Raw genomic sequence first — 14,893 nt, 5'->3', positions numbered from 1 at the left:
TAAACGGTCGTTTTTTACTAAGAAAAATTTTTTGCCAGCCTTGTAAATTAGCAAATTCAGAAAATGAGTGTTTTTGTCAATATTATTAACAAATGCCTTGAAGCCGATAAGAACGGACAAGATGTCTCCCATTATATATCAACATTTGCTGATATGATGGACGATTTCTTGCACATTCCAGAATTTATGAATCTTCCAGACAGTATCCTCTTTGAAGCAATTAAAACAACTAAATATCTCTTCTCCAAAATGGAAATGCTTTACCTTGTCGAATGTGTGGCCTATAAATACAAACGTGCAACATCTCAAGCCATCCAACCAATCAGAGATGCACCAGACGAGATCCCAGGAGAATACATTATTTCTACCATTGAAGGCTATTCTAACTGGGGAGAGAATCCTAAAGCAGAAATCCCAGAACCAGTAAATTCTCCAGAAGTTCCACCTCTGATTTACGAGTTGATCAAAAGCAGACAAGAAAGACGTATCTCACGCATCATTGAAGCTCAACAAGAGCAAGTTACTAAGTTAACTGAAGAAAGACAAGAAGCAATCAAAACTCTCAAGGAAGTTGATGCAGAAAAGCAAAAATGCAACGAAGAACTTACTGAAAATCTTAAGGAATTAGAAAAAGCGCACAAAGATGTCATGTCTCAGAAATCAGATAAATTAAATCAATTAACAGAAGATATCGCAGAAGCACAGCGTCGTATTGGCCAGAATATTACAGTAGATGATCATAAGAACCAAATGAAGGAAACAGCAGCCCACAACAAGGAAATTTTGGCAGATTTAAACCAAAGAATCCAGGTAGAAGTCGATAATTTAACAGATCTCATGGCTATTGTCAATGGTGGTAAGACAAGCCAGCAGTTACGCGAAGAAAAGGAGCAAAAGGAGAAAGAAGAATTAGAAAGAAAATTACATGAAGTTCCTGAACTTCTCAAGACGAAATTCACTCTACCAGCCAAGCCAATTACCATCAGAAACATCTATGGTCCGAAGGAAACAAAGCTTCCGAAAAATATCAAAACAATTTTCGACGCCATTGCTCTTGAAGACAGAGATGCCATTCATAGCATGTTAGAGAAGCGTCCAAACCTCGCAAAGGAACTCGGAGCCAACAGAACAACTCCTCTCCACGAAGCTGCAAAACATCGTATGGCAGACATCGCTGAATTGCTTATCCAGAACGGCGCTGATGTTAATGCAAAGGATATCAGCATGATGACACCATTACATTACGCTGGTATCACTGGTGACGAAAAAATTGTTGCAGTTTTGATTGAAAACCACGCAGTTCAGTCAATGAAGAACAAGAAGGGACAGAACGTCTTAGACCTTGTCCAAGATAGAGACACATCCCGCCAGAAACTATTCACTTTCTGCGAAAAAGGCGAAAAGAAAGGAATTGTCGACATTTTGAAGAAGTGGCCGGACATGGTTTCATACAATTTCGGAAAGGGAACAGGACCAATGCACTTGGCTGCTGCTTATGGACAGCCAGAAGTCATGGAATTGCTCCAACAATGGGGTGCTCACATTGAAACTAAGGATGATACACAGGAAACACCACTCCACTACGCTTGCAGATATAGAAAGGATAATGCAATTCAGTACTTGATCGACCACGGTGCTAATTACCACGCTTTATCTTCAATGAACATGATGCCATTTGATTTGTACCCAGAAAAGGGACCAGTAATCACTGAAGAAGAGGAAAAGGAAGAGGAAGAAGAAAAGCCAGTAGAAAAGAAGCCAGAGCCAAAGGTCGTTGAAGTTAAACCAGAAGAGGAAGAAAAGAAGCCTGTACCAGTCCATCCATTGGAAGATGTAATTGACTAAACCTTCTTTATTTGGTAATTTTACTTTTTATGCTATGATCAATGATATATATTCATAATTACAATGAAATCCTCAAGAAATACAAAATATTTTTTCGCAATTATACTATTTCCTAGAATTTCCAAAAGAAAATGTTTTGACATTAGTAATATAATCTATTTACCCTATGGTTAAAAATGAAAAATTTCCAAAAAAATTTCGAAATTTTATTTTTGATTTGAAATTTCCTAGATATTTTCATCATTTTTCGATTTTTCGAATTTTTTTGGAAAAATTACATCTACAAATATAGATTAAAATACCCCTTAAACTCAAATAATTTGCAAATATATCGCAAATATGCTAATATATATAAATTTGAAATAATATTCGTTTATCCTTGAAGATTCAAGAAAATTATCGTATAAAAACATAACAATAAAACATTTCTAGAGCAGTTGATATGATTGTATTGTGATAAAAAAGAGTCTATGTTGAAAATATGTAGTCATTTCGATCAAAAATGGGTTTAATTCATGTTCAAGTACAATGAATATAATTAAATAGGAAAATTATAAATTGTTCATGCATTAATATTCATCAACTCCGTTTAATATTAGGAAAGATCAAAAAACCATAACTCAATTATTTGTTTAAATACACAGAAACTTGATACATATCCTAAATTTCACATCCATATTAACCAAACTCTTTTCTATTGTCTAAAAAAATTTACCCTTTTGAAGAAAATTGCCCAAGGTTCGTTATTTGGATGTATCGAACTGTTTTATCTTCTCTTTCCGACCCCAATGGAGCTGGAAAGGGAAATAATGCACAGAACGATCCACACAAGCGTAAATATGTTAATCCTTTTTCAGAAGCACTTCACCAAGAAGTTCCAGATTATAAATCTTTAGGAATCTTCATCACAGAACCACTTCAAGTGCCAAAAGCAATTTTATTCACCCCATACAAAGGAAAACCAATCGATGTTATTGCAGAATTAAAGCGCAGAGGTATCGATTTATCAAAACCCAGTAATTTATGGGATACCAATATTCAATTCCAATCTTTTCTCGATATTAAGTACTTCGAGGATACCATGCTCTCCCCATTACAGCCTGAAATGATGCTGGGAATGCTAAAAGAAGTTCCTCCACAGGCGTTTCGTTTTTATAAGGGAGTTTGCATGCTCGAATACGTTACTGACATTGCGTACCAGCAGTCTACTGGATTATACAACGTCCGTTTTCGCGATGGAAAGAGTTCATTGCTTTCTCCGTTATTTGTGCTCTTCCCGTTTGAGGACCCAGTAGCATTTGTTGATCGCTTAGAGCGCGCCTTCGCTCTTCGTCGTCTTGAAGAATCTTGGTTCAGATATTGGTTATACGTTAAGAATATTCCATCTGATGATCTTCAGTCACTTACGCAGAGCGACAGAAATAGATTACTTACGACTATTACGAAATCTCCAAAATTCAAGCTTTTCGCGAAAAATGGAAGTAAATACGAATTCAGCAAGAAAATACTTGACGAAGTTGATACTCAAATGAAAATGGTCACCAACTCTATAATATTCAATATGAGAATTCTTTCAAATCCTTTACTTTATCGTGGATTAAACCTTCCATTACCGAGATTACCAGGATCCATCGAAGAAATACCAACACCATCGACAGAAGGTGATTTAATCATCAAGGAGAAGATCAAAACTATCCAAGGAATCCATCTTTTTACAAATGATTGGTTTGTTAACGCTGCTCCAATCATTGTTTCATGGTGCTTGGATATTTCCAACAGCTGCTTGTTTAATACCATTTGCCCGCAAGCTTTGCCTCTTGATCAATGGCAAAGACACCACAGAAATTACGAAAAGAATATGATAAGCAAAGCAAGAATGAAATTCATTTCTCAAGTATCAACAATTATATTCGATGTTATTAGAAATATCAAACCACCGTATTCCCTTACAGAATTCAACAAAGCAATTTATCTGGAATCTCCTTTAGGCAGATTCATCGGCCTTTGCAATCAAATCATTCAAAGCCATCTAGTCGATTTTATTCTCAACTCAATTTACTGGTTCGACCAATACGTTAAAGAAAAATCTCCAACACAAGTAAATGTCGTCGATTTCAGGAAAGTTGAGAACATTTTCCCTACAAACGAAGAACATACCCCGATATTTACAGTTTTCCTCGAATGTGTTGAGGGAGAAGTCAAGTTCCAGCCACAATTAGATTATTTCGTTTCCGCCGTTAACGAAGAGATCGAATACGCTATATCTTCTTTCGAAGACTTCCAGAAGATCGAAACATCTGTCCTTAAGGCTATGATGTGGACCCCTGTTCCTGTTTACATTTTGCCAGATCTTGAATCTAAGGAAGTGGTCGGACTCAAGAATTCAATTAAGTCGATGATTGACGAGTCTATTAAGCATATGAACGAATACGTTAGCTCTCTTTCGATCTTTGATGAACTTCTCAAAGGATCTGCAACGGATTTCGCAAACAAGCTTAAGGATTCGGAAGCCGACCTCGACAAAGTCAAAGATGCAATTGCTAAAGTCGAAAGCCAACAGAAGGAATTGCATCTTAACTTTCCATTCAAAATTACAATCGGATTATTCAGAATTGACCTCACGAATATCCGAAAGACCTTACACCAGAAACTCAGCGAGCGCCGCTTAGCACTTCTCCAGCTCCTTCTTTCAGTTTCCCACCAACAAATGAAAGATATCCAGAAATCATACGAAAACATATGGTCGAAACTACTTGAAGAACCGAAGACAATTGAAGCCCTTGTCAGCCAGCGCGATTTCATCGACAATTTGAACAAGAAGCTTGCAGATCTCAAAAAACAATTTGGAGAAGTCCTCAAATACCTGGACACCGTTGAAGATATGTATGTTTCCATACCTGATGAGCAAGATTCTCTCAGATGGGAACTCGTTGGCTACGAAAAGAAGATTTTGACCAAATCCACAGAAGTTTCCAACGCTCTCAAGGTAAACAAGGTCAAACTACAAAAGGCATTGCAATGCGATACAATGATGCTCACTTCCCAGATCACTTCCATCACATCTGCAATTGCAGGTGTATTCGCATTCAACGACATAAACCAACACATGTCTTATGTAGCGAGAGTCAGAGGTATCCAAACCAAATTGGACGAAGCACTCGAAAAGGCCGAGCTTTACAATATGAGAGAAAAACTCTGTGACATGGAAATTTCGAATTATTCTCAACTGAAATCACAACAAGATGCATTTGCTCCTTATAAAATGTTCTGGGAAGCTATTTCTAATTGGAAGACATCAGTTGACAAATGGAGAAAAGTACCTTTGAGTCAACTCAACGCTGCAGATGTTGAATCACAGTTCGCAGGAATTCAACAACAATTAGTACAATCATCTCGTGTCATCACTGACAAAGAAATCCTTGCAATTGGTCAGGCAACGAGAGCCGAAATGGACGGATTCAAGAAGTTCCTGCCGATATTCTCTATCATGCTCAATCCTGGTATGACGGACAAGCACTGGAAACAGTTGTGCGACCTTGTTGGAGCAAATATTACTTTGACACCAACAATGACACTTCAAAATACGATAGAACTTAAATTGGCCGACCACATAGCCAATGCACAAGAGATTTCCACAGCTGCAACTAACGAGCACAACATCAAGACATCGTTGAAGAAGATTGCAGACCAATGGGGAGAAACTGTTTTGGATATCACGAATTACAAAGAAACAGATTGGTTGATTCTTCATACATGCGAAGATATTATCAACCAATTGGATGAGAACTTGATTACTTTACAAGCCATCAACTTCTCACAGTACAAAGCTCCTTTCGAAGAAGAAATTACTTCATGGACAACTGGTTTGCAATTGACATTACATGTCATTGAAAAATGGTTGGAATGTCAGGCGAAATATCTCTATTTGGCACCAATTTTCTCATCAAAAGATATCTGCCATCAGTTGCCAAATGAAGGTATTCGCTTCCAAAAGATCGCAGAAGACTGGGATACATCTCTTAAGAAGGCAAAAGAAATACAGAACGCTTACAAGTTCTGTAATGATAATGATTTATTCCAGTTCTTCAAGAAAGCGTTAGTTGAACTCGAATCAATCGAAAGAGCATTGATTGAGTATTTGGAAACAAAGAGAACAGCATTCCCTCGTTTCTACTTCTTGTCAAACGAAGAACTCCTCAAGATTTTGTCACAAACAACATCTCCTTCTGCTGTTCAACCTTATCTCAAACGTTGCTTCGAAAACATTGGCTCAATCACCTTCAAAGGAACAGATTGCGTCACAGAGATGATCTCTATCGAAGGCGAAAGAGTTCCATTCTCGAAGCCAACGAATTTAACAGGATCAGTTGAACACTGGATGCTTGATGTCGAAGGCGAAATGAGAAACACACTCGAGAAAATCATGGAACAAGCTGTTACAGAATATCCAACAAGACCAAGAACAGAATGGATCGATATTTGGCCAGCGCAAATCACTATTGCTGTTTTCCAAATCATGTGGACAACAGCTGTAGAAAATGCCATCAAAGGAAAATCTCTCAAACAATTGTACGAAACAATTTTCGGACAATTACTTGAACTGGCTAAACTCACAACAACAAACTTAACTGATATCGCAAGAGTTGCTGTTTCATCACTGATTGTCATGGAAATGCACAACAGAGATGTCGTCAGAAAACTCGCAGATCAAAACATATCCGATATCAACCAATTCGAATGGATATCACAGTTAAGACAATATTTCGTAAATGGATACGATGTTATTCGAATGGTTAATGCTGAATTCAGATACGGATATGAATATCTAGGTTCAACACCACGTCTTGTTATCACTCCTCTTACAGATAGATGCTATTTAACACTTCTAACTGCTTTGGACATGCAGATGGGTGGTGCTCCTCAAGGTCCTGCAGGTACAGGTAAAACAGAAACAACTAAAGATCTCGCAAAAGTTGTTGCTAAACAATGCGTCGTATTTAACTGTTCTGAAGGTTTGGATTACTTGCAAATGGGTACTTTCTTCACAGGTCTTTCTTCTTGCGGCGCTTGGGCTTGCTTCGATGAATTCAACCGTATTGATATCGAAGTTCTTTCTGTTATCGCTCAGCAAATTGCTACAATTCAAGCGGCCATTCAACAACATAAACATCACTTCACTTTTGAAGGTCGTGAAGTCAGATTAAATCCAACATGTGCTATTTTCATCACAATGAACCCAGGTTACGCGGGACGTACAGAACTTCCTGATAACTTGAAAGCTTTGTTCAGACCAGTTGCTATGATGGTTCCTGATTACACAATGATTGCAGAAATTCTTTTGTATTCTTTCGGTTTCGAAACCGCCAAATCTTTGGCTGTCAAAATCACTTCCACCTTCAGATTGTCATCAGAACAGCTTTCCAACCAGTCCCACTACGATTTCGGTATGCGTGCTGTTAAGACAGTTATTAATACTGCTGGTAATTTGCTCCAAAGAGAGAAAGATCTTTCCGAACAATTAATTATTTTGAGAGCTTTGAAAGATGTAAACGTTCCAAAGTTTACACGTCAAGACTTGCCATTGTTCAACAACATTATCTCAGATCTGTTCCCGAATGTCCAGGAGAAGCATTTGGATTACACAAACCTCATTGCTGCAATCAGAGAAGTCTGCAAGAAGAAGAAACTGAAAGATTCAATGATAGACAAAGCTATCGAACTTTACGAAACCGTCGGAGTTCGTCATGGTGTTATGTTGGTTGGTCCAGCCGGATGTGGTAAGACAGTCTGCTACGAAACACTTGCAGAAGCATTAACAATTCTTTCCAAAGACAACCAACAATATTCACCTGTTCAACCAACAATTATCAATCCAAAGTCAATTACTTTAGGCCAATTGTACGGTGATTTCGATCCGCACAGCCACGATTTCACAGATGGTTTACTTGCTGATGCTGTTAGATTCGCATCTGCCGAGCCACCGCCTGTACATCATTGGATTGTCTTGGATGGTCCTGTCGATGCTTTGTGGATTGAAAACATGAACACAGTTCTCGATGATAACAAGAAACTTTGCTTGTCATCATCAGAAGTCATTCCTTTGACACCGAGAATGAGAATGTTCTTCGAAGTAGAAGATCTAAAGGTCGCTTCCCCAGCTACAGTTTCTCGTTGTGGTATGGTTTACATCGAAAACAAGATCCACGATTACGAGAGTCTTTTGTACACATGGTTATTGAATCATGAAGACAAGAGAGCTGTCCTTGAACCACAGATCACTAAGTTTATCCCTGATGTATTAGTTCCTGCCATTGATTTCGTTAAAGCAGAAATCAAATCGGTTTTGCCATTCCACGAATACACTTTCTTCAGCAATTTCTTGAATTTGCTTTCCGCAATCTTGAAATCGGAGAAAGATCTGACAAACATCAATAACTTCATGATCTTCTCATTGTACTGGTCACTTGGCGCAATGACAAATGGCCAGGATAGACAGGCATTCGATACAACAGTCAAAGGAATCCTTGATAAACAAAATATTCCAAGACCTGATGAATTGACATTGTTCGATTATTGCGTCAAAGGAAATGAATGGACCAAATGGATTGATATGACAGACAAGCCACCGGAAGGAGGTGTTCCGTCAGATGCTATCATTCCAACAGTTGAAACAACAAGACATTCATGGGTTATCAACGCTTTGGTCATGAACGGAATCGCTGTTTTGGTTACTGGTGTTACAGGTTCAGGAAAAACCGTTACTTTACAAAAGTACATTGAATCCCAACCAACACTTGTCAACAACCCGTTGACGTTCTCTGCCCAGACAACAGCCAATGGTGTACAAGACCTCATTGACAGCAAATTCGACAGAAGATCAGCAGGTATCTTTGGTCCGCCAATTGATCACCGCGCAATTATTTTTGTCGATGATATCAACATGCCTCGCAAAGAGAAATATGGAGCACAGCCACCAATAGAACTGTTAAGGCAGTTGCTTTCACAAGGCGGCTGGTACGACAGGAAGAAGAGAACATTTAAGAAGTTTGTCGATGTACAAATGGTCTGTTCAATGAGATCTCCTGAAGGTCCAGAACAAACACCAACAGGAAGATTCTTAAGACACTTCCATCAGATCGTTTTCCCTGAAATATCAAATGATTCAATGACAAGAATCTTCCACGCAATATTGAGCCATCCTTTGCAAGCTGTTTCCGATGTAATCGAGCCATTAATCAAAGCATCCGTTGAAATCTACGACACAGTTTGCAAGCAGTTATTGCCAACACCTTCAAGAGTTCATTACACATTCAACTTGAGAGATATCGCTCAAGTAATAAGAGGTGTAACTTCTCTTCATTCCAGCCAGGCAAACGACAAGAACAATGTTTTGAGGATCTGGTACCATGAGTCAATCAGAGTCTATCACGACAGACTTGTAAATGATGAAAACAGAGATTGGTTCATGAGATTATTGAAGAGAGTTTTACACGAAACATTCGGTGTCAGACACTTCCATTTGAGCTCAATCGAACCAGTCATTTACGCAGACTTTGGTGTTGATGATTCCAAGAAATACCAACAAGTCACCGATCTCGAGAAGTTCACAAGAGTTTGCCAGAACAATCTCGACGATTACAACGCAGCAAATTCACATCCTCTTGATTTGTGTCTCTTCTCAGAAGCCATACAACATCTCTGCAGAATCTGCCGCATCATAAGAGAACCAGGACGAAATGGTTTGTTACTTGGTGTCGGTGGTTCAGGTCGTCAATCATTAACAAGATTGGCTGCTTATATCTGCGGCGTACAGTTGTTCCAACCAGAGGTTTCTCGATCATATTCGAGAGTTGAATGGCGCCAGGACTTAAAGAGATTGTTACTTGACTGCGGCTTGCAAAAGAAAGAAACCGTTTTCTTAGTTTCAGAATCACAGTTGATTGATGAATCATTCTTCGAAGATATCAACTGTCTTTTGAACAGCGGTGATCCTCCAGCATTGTTCGATGATGATGACATGGAAAAGATCATTACAGGAACAACACCTTTGGCTAAAACTCTTGGTATTGTTGCAACAAGAGCTTCCGTTTATTCCCTCTTCATTTCTCAAGTCAAATCACACATGCACGTCATGATTGCTTTGTCACCAATTGGTTCATCATTCAGAAGACGTGTAAGAATGTTCCCATCATTAATTTCTTGTTGCACAATCGATTGGTTCGCTGAATGGCCAATTGAAGCTCTTGAAAACGTTTCAACAAGAGTCATTGGACCAGAATATTCAAAGTTCTGCGCTTCTGCACATTCCATTGTATCCAATTATTGCCAGAAGTTCTTCGAAGAGATGAAACGTACTAACTACGTTACTCCTTCAACATTCCTTTCCTTCCTGAACTTGATTACATCTCTTGGAGACAGATTGAAGACAAAACTCGAAACAACAACAAACAACATCCAGAAAGGTCTTCAAAAGATGGAAGAAGCATCAAAGGAAATTGTCGTTCTCGAGAAGAACATCAGAGAATTGCAGCCAGAACTCGCAAGAAGAAAGGATGAAACAGTTATTATGATCAGAGAACTTTCCGCGAACCAAGAACAAGCGAAAGCAACGAAAGACAAAGTCGCTGCAGCCACAAAAGAAGCAGAAGAACAATCAGTAATTGCAGACCAATTAAGTCAACAAGCTGCTGAAGATCTCAAACAAGTCGAGCCAAAGATTGAAGCAGCTGTTCAAGCTCTTTCCAAACTTTCTAGATCCGAAATTTCCGAACTCAAAGCTGTCGCAGTCGAAACAGAACCAATGAGATTAGTTTGCACAGCTCTTTGCATCATTTTCGATGAGCCACCAAAGAAAGGAAAGAGACCAAATGGTCAGCCTTACGATGATTACTTCTCCGCCGCCAAATCAATTCTCGCAGATCCAAACTTCGTCAAGCGTCTGAAGGATTGGATTGGCCTCAACAAAGACAAGATTTCTCCTGTAAAAATGCAGAAATTGAGAGTTGTTTTGGACAACCCTGATTTCGCTCCAGAAGTCATGTCATCCAAATCTCAGGCCATGGGAACAATCTGCTTGTGGGTTCACGCTATCGAACTCTATTACAACGTGAATGTCGAAGTAGAACCAAAGAGAAGAAAGAAAGCAGAAGCAGAAAAGAACCAACAAGAAGCTTTGAAGATTGTCGAAGAAAACAAAGCTAAACTTGCAGATATCGAAGCCAAAGTTGCCGAATTGGAAGAGAAGCACAAGAAATCTGAACAAGAACTCAAAGAACTCACAGACAAGAAAGAGAAATGTACAATTCGTCTTCAAAACGCTTCTATTCTCACTTCATCTCTTGAACACGAACGTGAATCATGGCAGAAAATGTTGGTTGACTTCGATGCCCAAAAGAGGAGAATCACAGGAGATTTGCTTCTTGCTGCTGCATCTGTTGCTTACTTAGGTCCATTCACATCCGATTTCAGAAAGCTTATTTTGCTCGAATGGTCCCAGAAACTTGAAGAATTCGGATTCCCAAGAACACCGGGAGGAAACATCACAAAGATTCTCGGTGATCCATTAACAGTTTTGCAGTGGAACTTGAAGGCTTTGCCAAGAGATGATCTCTCCATTGAAAACGCCATTGTGTTAACTGAATGCAGGAAATGGCCTTTGATTATTGATCCACAAAACCAAGCTTCCAATTTCATCAAGAACATCGAACCAGAGATTTTAGTTCTCAGGCCGAAAGAAAAGACATTTGTTCGTTCTCTTGAAAACGCCATCAATTTCGGACGTCCAGTTTTAGTTGAAGGAATTGATGAGGAATTAGATCCTTCATTAGATCCAATTCTCATGATTTCATCAAGAGATAAACCAGTACAAATCAAATTAGAGCATCAAGTTACTCTAAATCCAACCTTCAAATTGTACATGGTTACAACAAATCCAAACCCAACTTTCTCACCAGAAAACCTTGCAAAAGTTACATTGATCAACTTCACAATTACACAAACAGCTTTAAGTGATCAATTACTTGCATTGGTTGTTGCTAAAGAGAAACCAAATCTCGAGAAAGAGAAAGAAACATTGGTCGTAAACAACGCTCAAATGAAGTCCCAAATGCTTGAAATACAAGCAAAGATTTTGCAGTTGTTGCAAGAATCTAAAGGCGATATTCTCGATGATGTTGAACTTATCAACACATTGGCAGAGTCAAACAAGACACAGAAGACATTAACAGTGTCCATGGCTCAATCAGAAGAAACAGAAAAGCAAATCGATAGCAGCAGAAGAGAATACGAACCTGTTGCAAGACGTGGAGCTCTTTTGTACTTCTGCGTAATCGATTTAAGACATGTTGCTCCTATGTATCAATATTCATTGTCATGGTACGCAGGATTAGTTTCTAAATTGATTTCTGCAGCACCACATTCTGCTGTTCTTGAAGAGAGAATTGCAAATCTCATTCAATACATAACTCTCAAAGTTTTCAAGAACATTTCCAACTCTTTGTTCGCAAAGCATCAGTTGATGTTCGCCTTTTTGATTGCAGCAAGAATCAAACTCGATAAAGGAGACATCACAGAGAATGAATGGAAGTTCTTGTTAACAGGAACAACAGAAACAACTCAAGAACCACCTCCAAACAAAGTTCCTGAGTCAATAACTGATGCAACATGGGCAGAATTGTTCAATTTGTCACAGATCGAAGTATTCGATGGATTCGATAATTACGTGGCTGAACATGTCCAAGATGTTCTCAAGATCGAAAACTTCTTCGAAGATCCAATCGGAGGAAGCTACGACGAGAGAATGAACTTGTTCAGAAGACTCTGCATCGCAAGATGTTTGAGACCAGATACATTAGTTGACGGATTTACAAAGATGATCAGAGAAGATTTAGGTGATGAATATCTCGTTGTTGAACCATCAAACATCAGCCAAGCTTACGCAGATGCAGGCCCAACAACACCAATTATCTTCATCTTGAGCAGTGGTACAGATCCAGCACAAGATGTCCAGAACTTCGCAGCACAAATGGGATTCCTCGAGAAATTGAGAGCTCTTTCTCTCGGCCAAGGACAAGGAACGAAAGCTGCAGAGCTTATAGAGAACGGAAGAACAGAAGGTTTCTGGGTTTTGCTGCAGAACTGTCACTTGGCTACATCATGGATGCCTAAACTCGAAGAAATCCTTCAGAACTTGAAAGATGTTCACAATGATTTCAGATTGTGGCTCACTTCAATGCCTTCTGCCGCTTTCCCAGTTTCCATTTTGCAGAACGGTATCAAAGTCACAACAGAGCCACCACAAGGATTGAAGGCTACATTGACACAGTTGTTCCAGTCTTATGGACAGAAGACACTCAAAGAATGTCCAAGAGAAAACGAGTTCAAGTCGTTGTTCTATTCTTTGTGCTTCTTCCACGCCGTTGTTCTTGGAAGGAGGAAATACGGACCACTCGGTTGGAACTGCATTTACGAATGGACGAAAGGCGATTTAGACATTTCCAGGAAACAGTTGAACCTCTTCTTGTCAGCAACAGGACCAATTCCTTACAAGACACTTGGTTTCCTCGCAGGAGAAATCAACTACGGTGGTCGTGTAACTGATGATTGGGATCGCAGAACATTGTTGACTTTGTGCCAAGATTTCTATCGCGAAGAAGTCCTCAAAGAAGGCTTCAACATTGCTGGAAATTACATGACACCTCCTCCATCGAATCTCCCAGAATACCTCGAAGTAATCAATCAATATTCAGTCACAGATACTCCAGAACTCTTCGGCCTCCATCAAAACGCTGATTTGAACTTGAAGCAGCAAACTTCCTTCACTATCTTGTCTGATATTTTGTCGACAAGGCCACGTGGAGGCGGAAACTCTTCAGGAGGAAACAACAGCCTCGTTCAAACAGTCAATGCTTTGCTTAGAAAAGTTCCTCAGCAGTTGGATATGAAGACAATCCAAGAGAAATTCCCGAATGTCTACGAAGAATCAATGAACACAGTTCTCCAACAAGAAGCTGTTAGATACAACGAATTGCTCCAGTTGATTGAGACATCACTCAAGGCTTTAATCAAAGCAATGAAGGGTCTCATTGTTTTCACAAACGAATTGGAAGAAATGTCAACAGCAATCGACCAAAACGTTGTTCCTCCAAATTGGGCAGCAATCGCTTATCCATCAATGAAACCACTCAACTCTTGGATGGCGGATCTCAACGATCGTCTCAAATTCTTACGCGATTGGATCGATTTCGGACAGCCAAGAGTCTTCTGGATCTCCGGATTCTTCTTCCCACAGGCTTTCTTAACAGGAACAAAACAAAACTTCGCAAGAAAATACAAAGTTCCAATCGATGAAATTTCCTTCGATTTCCAGGTACAAGACAAAGGACCTCAGAGAATCATCAGACCTCCACAAGATGGTGTCTACATCTATGGTTTGTACTTAGAAGCTTGCGGATACGATACAATTGGAAAGAAGTTAGTTGACGCATTGCCAAGACAGTTGACACAAGAAATGCCAGTTATTTGGCTCAAACCAGTTCAAAACAGAGTTACTCCAACAACAGGTATCTACAGATGCCCTGTCTACAAGATTGGAACAAGACAAGGTGTTCTTACAACAACAGGTCACTCTTCTAACTATGTACTTACAATTGAGCTTCCTACAGATGTCGATGAAGCATTTTGGATCAAGAGAGGTGTTGCATTGCTTTGTTCATTATCAAGATAACACCTTATAGCTAAGTTTGTTTTTTTTTATTTATTGTTTTATGTTTTTATATGTTTATTTGTTTTTTATTTTCATCTTCATATATATAAAAAATTATAATTATTTTCTTTAAATAAAGTTTGTTATCCTTCTAAATCATTCTAAATCATAAGATATGCCATATTCTTGTAATATTTCGGAAATCTTCTGTTTTTTGTTCGTCTGGTAACTATTTAGGTATATATATCTATGTGTAATCTTACGTATAAATCACCGTGTTGGTTCTTTAAGATGAAACAACTTTGCAATCCTGTGCATCAACAATTGAAACTTGATTCTTTCAAG

The 14,893-nt window shown here is 39.0% G+C and overlaps 2 protein-coding genes across 2 annotated transcripts; both read left to right on the top strand.

Annotated features, from left to right (window-relative positions):
- Positions 1 to 51: 51 nt before the first annotated feature.
- TVAGG3_0950920 (spectrin binding) lies at positions 52 to 1,861 on the top strand (the record flags this gene model as incomplete). Its single annotated transcript, XM_001581537.1, has 1 exon — positions 64 to 1,845. The coding sequence occupies one exon, from the start codon at positions 64 to 66 to the stop codon at positions 1,843 to 1,845; it is 1,782 nt and encodes a 593-aa protein (XP_001581587.1).
- Positions 1,862 to 2,596: 735 nt separating this feature from the next.
- Positions 2,597 to 14,889, top strand: TVAGG3_0950910 (dynein light chain binding; the record flags this gene model as incomplete). The annotated part of the gene is made up of 1 exon (XM_001581538.2): positions 2,597 to 14,569. One exon carries the CDS (start codon positions 2,597 to 2,599, stop codon positions 14,567 to 14,569), a length of 11,973 nt encoding a protein of 3,990 aa, XP_001581588.1.
- Positions 14,890 to 14,893: the final 4 nt, after the last annotated feature.

This window comes from Trichomonas vaginalis, chromosome I (assembly GCF_026262505.1).
Source record: "Trichomonas vaginalis G3 chromosome I, whole genome shotgun sequence".
Taxonomy (NCBI): domain Eukaryota; phylum Parabasalia; order Trichomonadida; family Trichomonadidae; genus Trichomonas; species Trichomonas vaginalis.
This window is presented reverse-complemented; position numbering and strand designations above follow the sequence as displayed.